The sequence below is a fragment of the Centroberyx gerrardi genome, chromosome 12 (assembly GCF_048128805.1).
Source record: "Centroberyx gerrardi isolate f3 chromosome 12, fCenGer3.hap1.cur.20231027, whole genome shotgun sequence".
Taxonomy (NCBI): domain Eukaryota; kingdom Metazoa; phylum Chordata; class Actinopteri; order Beryciformes; family Berycidae; genus Centroberyx; species Centroberyx gerrardi.
Window position 1 is genome coordinate 2,742,725 of NC_136008.1, and position 7,500 is coordinate 2,750,224.

Sequence of the window (7,500 nt, forward strand, 5' to 3'; positions counted from 1 at the left end):
GAGAAATCATCACTGTGACAAACATAAAGTTGTAGAAAGTGAACAAACAGCAGCAGGTACAAGACTGTGAGGGATAGAGAGGGAATGTGAGTGAGGGATGACAGCAGAGGGACGGAGGAGAGGGAGTTTAGAGAAAGAGAGATGAGCAGAGTGATGTCTCTCTCTCCATCGTGGTCTCTGGCTGGAGATCTGGGTGGACCGGCGGGGGGGTTTGTGTGTGATCGACATGTAGAGCAGCGATGAGTCTGTCTGAACTGAAGTGTAAAGTCCTGACGCTCTGCTGCAGCTGTGGGGAGGAGCCGCTCTCCGCAGCCGCCAAACTGAACCGGAAAGTTCTGGCAAGCTGCTGCAGGAGAGACAGTGTTGTTTGATTGGGTAAAGGCGAGATGCTGGAAGGCTGCGTTCAACACTCGGCATGTTCTGATCGGTTTCTCTGAACTCTGCAGCGTTTCCTCCTTCAGTTCAGCTGGTTTGTCCAGGTGAGAGCGATGACCTTTGAACTCTTGGTGGCACCAAATAACGGCAGCGAGAGTCTCAGTCCTCTAACGAGAGAACTGCAACTCCAACTACAGGAAACCACCCTGAAACACAAGGGATTATGGGTAGAAGGAGACAGAAAGCCTAGCAGAACAAAATGAAGTCTGGACTGATGCTCATATTCAGCTGTTTCTTCATGTGTTCTTAACTGGTATGAACACCACAGAAGAAGAGACAGACAAGTCCATCATGTTAGATAAAGTTTTGACTTTCCTCAAATTCTGTGGGAAACACTGAATACTTGAGATTTTTTGCATAAAAATGGTCAAGTTTAAAGATATTAATATCGACACAAAATATCGGCTATCGGTGACAGTATTGGTTTTGTTACCGGCCTTATGTCGCTAACTGAATCTGTTCATCAGTACTTTTCTATTTCATGCTGATAAAGTAAAGCAGCTTTGAATTGAAAAATAGATTTGACATCCCTCCACCTCTTCCTTCTTCTCAACATCAATCCCTCCTTCCTCCTGACTCTTTCCTCACTTTTTTTGCATTAATTTTGGCCTGAAAATGGTCAAATTTAAAGATATTGAATAATGGCACAAAGAAAAACAAAAGCTATCAGCTGCTTCAACATCAAAAATATCAGCATCAGCATCACAATCAGAATATATCAGCTGTGAAACCCATACTGGTCTAATCTAACCCTATTTACAGCCCTTATGCATATGTTAATACCCAGATTAATACACAGGAATAATGCCACTTTATTAAGCCGTGTGTGTGTGTGTGTGTGTGTGTGTGTGTGTGTGTGTGTGTGTGTGTGCAGTTGACAGCTCGTTGCTTCACACAGCCTGATGTGTGTGTGTGTTATATGGATGATGAGCCACAGGCAGCAGGGTTCAGATGTGTGTGTTTCTGCCTGGCTGAGCCTCAGTGGATCTGTTGATCTTCATCATGATAATGGGCGCATTCCATTACTTTCCATACGCAGCCCAAAGGACAGCATATGCAAAATAAAAGACAAAAATAACCCTTTTCTTCTTCTCCTCCTTTCTTTCCCTCTGACCTGGCTGATGGACATTAGCTGCTCCAAGGCTTTCCCCTCTTCTCCTTCATCACCTCCCCCCTTCTTCTTCCTCTGTCGCTCCTTCTCTCCTCCTCTTTTCCTTCTTCTCCTTCATCACCTCCCCCCTTCTTCTTCCTGTGTCGCTCCTTTTCTCCTCCTCTTTTCCTTCTTCTCCTTCATCACCTCCCCCCTTCTTCTTCCTGTGTCGCTCCTTTTCTCCTCCTCTTTTCCTTCTTCTCCTTCATCACCTCCCCCCTTCTTCTTCCTGTGTTGCTCCTTTTCTCCTCCTCTTTCCCCTCCACTTTCCCCTCTTCTCCTTCATCACCTCCTCCCTTCTTCTTCCTCTGTCGCTCCTTCTCTCCTCCTCTTTCCCCTCTTCTCCTTCATCACCTCCCCTCTTCTTCTTCCTCTGTCGCTCCTTCTCTCCTCCTCTTTCCCTTCTTCTCCTTCATCACCTCCCCTCTTCTTCTTCCTCTGTTGCTCCTTTTCTCCTCCTCCTCTTTCCCCTCTTCTCCTTCATCACTTCCCCCCTTCTTCTTCCTCTGTCGCTCCTTCTCTCCTCCTCCTCTTTCCCCTCTTCTCCTTCATCACTTCCCCCCTTCTTCTTCCTCTGTCGCTCCTTTTCTCCTCTTCTTCCCCTCTTCTCCTTCATCACCTCCCCCCTTCTTCTTCCTCTGTTGCTCCTTCTCTCCTCCTCCTCTTTCCCTTCTTCTCCTTCATCACCTCCCCCTTCTTCTTCCTCTGTCGCTCCATCTCTCCTCCTCCTCTTTCCCCCTTCTCCTTCATCACCTTCCCCCTTCTTCCTCTGTCGCTCCTTCTCTCCTCCTCCTCTTTCCCTTCTTTCCCTCCATCGCTCCTCTCTTCACCCTCCTTTTCCTCTTTTCCCCTTCTCTCTGCCTCCTCCACCTCTTTCCTCTCCTCTTTGTCTCTCCTTCCCTCTTTTCTCCTCCTCTTTTCTCTCCCTCCTCTCATCTCGTCCTCCTCTGTCTCCCTCTCCTCTTCCTCTTTTCCCCTTCTCCCTCATCTCCATCACTCCTTCTCTCATCCCTCGCTGCTGTCGCTCTCCTCTCCTCTTCTTCTCTCTTCTCTACATCTCCATCTCTCTCCTTCGCCTCCCTCGCTCCTTCTCCTCCTCAGTTTGTTGACAGACCTTCAGATATATAAAAAGACAGAAACGAAGGCAGATGGTGTTGTGTTTTCACCTCTCCTCCTCCTCCTCCTCCTCCTCCTGTGTCTCCTCCTCATCCCTCTCTTCTTTTTTCGTCGCGTGGCTCTGAAGTGAAGTTCTCTCTTGTTTTGGCTGTTGTCTTCTTCCCTGCCATGAGACGCAGGAGCCAAAACAACAGCGAGCGCCGGAGCGCCTTCAAACCGAACAAATCCCTCCTCAGAACAGACGACAAGACGACAAAAACAGAGCGAGAGAGGAGGAGAGACATGAAGAGAGACATGAAGAGAGAGAGAGAGAGAGAGAGTAGACTTGTAGATGCAGACAAACACAGCAGTGTGTATTTTTGCCTGGGCGAATGGAAGCTCCCGGTGGGTGGATGTCGCTTTCTGATCTTCTGAAAGTGTTGTGTTTTTTTTTCGGAGGAGCGCTCACCTTTCCTCCTCCTTCCTCCTCCCATCACTCCTTCATTCTCTGCTTCCCAAAAAACACGATGGAGATAAAAGATAAGAAAACATGAGGGATGTTGTACAGAAACGTCAGTGTTTCCTCTGATGGCTGACGGCCCTTTGGGCGAGCGCGACGCAGCTTTCATGCTGCGCTCGCTGTGGTCTGAACAAGTGGAAGCTAGCGCAGCGCTACTTCCATGCGGCTAACAAGCGTCTGCATCGCTACAAACAGAGACAGACAGCGCCGCAGCGACGCTAACCAGCTGAACCAGCTGAGCGCTTAGAAAAACACACAAAACAACATTTGACACAGTTTCAAGTTTTGAAAAGCGACCTGAAAATAAAACAATGAAAACTCAAGCCAAAAAAACAGTAACAGCAACTTAAAAACTAATGTTACTGCAAGACTACATCCTCGACAAATAAATCCAACAAACAACATGCAAAACCTAACTCAAACTATCTAATGTTGTAAAATGACCCGACTTACCTTCTCAGGAAACCAGAGAATTTGAAATGAATCGTCTTCAAGATTCAAGATTCAAGATTCAAGAAAATTTTATTGTCCATTAGTGCAGGCAATAATGGAAATTTGTCTTTCGCTGGTGCATAGCTCACTTAGAAATACAACACAGTACATGTAGTAAAAAACAGTACATGTAGTAAAGTCTTCTAGTCAAATGTTTCCACAAGACATTTGAATTGTAGTGAAATGTGAAATAGTAGAAGCCAGCAGCATAAAGGTTCCTACCACAGACGTTTCAGACATGACAGTTCAACAAGGACCTCATGAAAGTCCTACAGCCTGTTAGTGACATCTGCACATGTAGAAGTTTGCTAGACACCCTGTATGAAGATGTTTTTATATATATATATATATATATATATATATATATATATATATATACATATATGTATATATGTATATTCTCAGGTGGGGTAATGCAAACTTTTAATGTAAACTGAAGTAAACTCATCAAGTCAGGGGTCTGGATGGTTTAATGTTATTTGTTATAGGGTGGCAGCCATTTTGAGAAGGATCTCAATCGTGACTTTATTTGTCACGACTGATGGCCGGTGCCACTGTGCATGTGCAGGAGGGGAAGCAACCTGACAACAGTGGGAGGTTTTTAGAAATGGATGCCCTCAGGGAGATTGTGTTGATGGTGGTTAATGTTTTGGATGGATGGATGGATGGATGGATGGATGGATGGATGGGTGGATGGGTGGATGGATGGATGGATGGATGGGTGGATGGATGGATGGATGGATGGATGGATGGATGGGTGTGTTTGGAGATTGATTGGTAGTTCAGTACCTATAGCTGAAATATTGTTTGACAAGTTTTCTGGCTTTGATTTGCTTTCAGCGTTGAAAACTTTGTTGACCAAGTGATGTGAAAGCCTCCATGGAGATGAGATCTTTGTTTTTCACAGCAATCACATGAGGAACTAGAATCTACTTACTAACTGAACGTAGTAGCCACCATGCTGAACACAAAACTCTGAAATGAAGTGAACTCAACAGTATCTTCCTCTCTCCTCCAGGTGAGGAGTGGTACCTGTGCCGGCTGACTCTGAGCATGCCCAGTCAGGCCGACCTGCAGTGGGCCATGTTTCCCTCGCCCTACCTGGGCGCCGTGGGTCCCGACGCCACGCCCGGCTCCGTGGTCTACCGCCTGTCGGCACGGCAACGAGACGGGACGCAGGGACACGCCCAGTTCCTCCTGCTGGACGGTGAGTGACACAGCGATGCCTCCTATTGGCCGGGGCGGTTAATGAAGGTGTCGTTATCACGTGTTGAGACCAATCAAAAGTTTGGAAAATGGATCCAGAATTCACCCTGTCCTGGGTTCATTTCCTCTCAGTATCTCACCTGAAACTCCGCTCCATAATCTAATAAAGCAGAAAAGATTAGCGAAAACTAGCTTAGCGCTAGTTCCATGGTTACCAGGTTTTAGCGTCTTGGCTAACAAGCGGTCCAGATTATTACAAAGTCAAGACAGCCAACAGTAATGACCGGCTACAGACTTACTAACAAAAGCACACAAAACAACAGTCGCCACGTTTCCAAGTTTAGTAAAATCACCAATAACAGCTCACTAGTGCAACTTAGCAACTAGCATTAGGCTACTGCTAACACTTAGCAAGGCCTGCTATGCTAGCATTACATCCTCAACGAAAGATCAAACTCACTGAGTCCAACAAACAAAATGCAAAACTACTATTTAATGTTGTAAAATATACTGTAAAGAACCCTTTAGGATATCTTATTCTCTTTATTTCAGGCTAATAGTGATACTGTGACAGATATCTCAACTTCACTAAACCTAGATCGACTGACCAATACTGTTTCTAGATGTATGTGTCTATTTACATGTTTTTCACGTTTTTTTCTTCTTTCTTTTTATTTTTGTATTTTTTTCTTCCTTTTTTAGCTTTTTTTTTCAACATTGCTTTCATTGTTATTGGTCAATCTTTGTTTTTCTCCCTTTTGTCTTATGACAATTTTGCAGAGTCAATTCCAAGTGCTCTTACATCACCACTGATTTATGTGTAAAAAGTCAATAAACAAACTTATATATACAGTATATATATAAAAAACGAAGCCTTTAGGAGAGGTTCTCTATAGCACCATGCTGCCTGTAAATGGCTTGACAGAGAACCTTTATTGAGAAAGCATGAAATCCTACAAATCAAATCAGTTATTTTTAATTTTAAGTTAATACGGATCTAGATAGAACGTCTACCATAACAAAAGAACCTTAAAGAACCTTCCTTTTGTCTGGGTGTGTATTTTAAAATTCGTCATCCGCTTGTTCCTGCTCTTATCTCTTGCTTATATCTGTAATTAGGTGCGTTGTTGCCTCTGCGAAGCGCTTTGTGACAAACCTGTTTTGTTCAAAGAAGCGATTTTATAAATAAATTTTGACTTGTTGAATTTCAATTACCGTCAAGTGGGAGAAGAGAGAGAAAACGCACATAAACGGCATGGAGCGGCGCTGTTAATCGCTCCCTGGGGCGAAGAAAGCTCCTAGATTCAGGAATAATAGGAAAGTCTCTGGAGAAGCAGCGAGTGGGAGGGTGGGCGGATGGATGCCGGTGGCTGTGGATTTTTTATTTTTTTTTGGAGGGGGAGAAGAAGAAGAGGAGAGGAGGAGGAGGAGGAGGGGGAGGGGGAGGGAGGCGGGAGGGGGGAGGCAGGAGCAGGAGAGATATTTTGAGAGCTAATTTCTAATGCTTTCATATTAAGAGGTTCTGACTTCCCTTTGGCGTAATGTGACTACATGTGTACCGACGAATAATCCAATAATTTACATTAAAAAACAGTTTTTAATATCATGCCAATATGGAAATATATTCACGTGGTGTACGTGAAGCCAATTAGTGGCATTAATGTGATTTTAATGTGGTTTTAGGATTTAAATTTACAGTTGGTGATGAAAGCGTTGGGGCAGCGGAGGGCAAGTTTCTCTTCTCACTGAATCTAAAGAAGAAAAGTCAGATCGCTCAGAATCAGACAAACTGTGAAGCTGCAGCAGTTTGTATTGTAGCGCATGAGAAGTCTTTAGTTTTTAAAGTTTCAAATGCGTTCTACTTTGGCAACAACACTGACAGTAATTTGTTATTTGTTGATAAATTGATAAATATATATGATAATAATACTAAATTTGTCAACTCTTAAACTTATTTTTGGGCTGTAACTGGTCTTCAACCTCTGTTTTGAAGGTGAGCAAATAGCCCGCTCTTTGCTAATTAGCATTAATGCTCAGAATTTGCAGCAACAATATCTTTTAGCAGCTAGCGGGAGCTGCTAGCATAAAGATGAATGGGCATGCTGGTGTTTATTTAACGTTATAAGCAACAGAATAAACTTTAGTGAGGTTAACTTTATTTACTCACCTAAAATGAATAAATTCAACCATAGAGTCTCAGGAAAAGGAAACTCACTCTGTCTCTTTAAAAGTTGTGAAGTTGCAGGTTTTATATGATTTTAACTCTGACCTCATCTCTAGTCGGGTCAGGGTTAAACAAGGTCAAGTTAGGGTTAATCTTCAGGTTCAGGGTCACATAGTTAATAGAGATGCAGCAGATAGCCAAGTGACACTTTGTTGAACATCTACTTTTTGTCAATGTTGGACTATCCAATAAAGTGAGAATTAACTAACAAGGTGAAGAAGTAATTTCATTTCAAGTTCAACTTTCAAACCCTCAAGTTTATTTACACAGTGTGATTAAACAGGAAAATAATTTTAAAAAAAAATAATAATAATCAGTGAAACAAATTGTGCAGGTGAGATAAAAAAACAAAACTCTAGGGCTTATACTGAAATCTCA

At 43.4% G+C, this 7,500-nt stretch overlaps 1 protein-coding gene across 1 annotated transcript in view; it reads left to right on the forward strand.

Annotated features, from left to right (window-relative positions):
* The window catches only part of LOC139923228 (neural-cadherin), a 153,962-nt gene that overhangs the window by 58,912 nt on the left and 87,550 nt on the right, over nt 1-7,500 (forward strand). Inside the window, exon 2 of the mRNA XM_078287062.1 lies at nt 4,711-4,899. Within this exon, the coding sequence (XP_078143188.1) occupies nt 4,711-4,899 (189 nt within the window). The remainder of the gene's footprint in view (nt 1-4,710; nt 4,900-7,500) is intronic.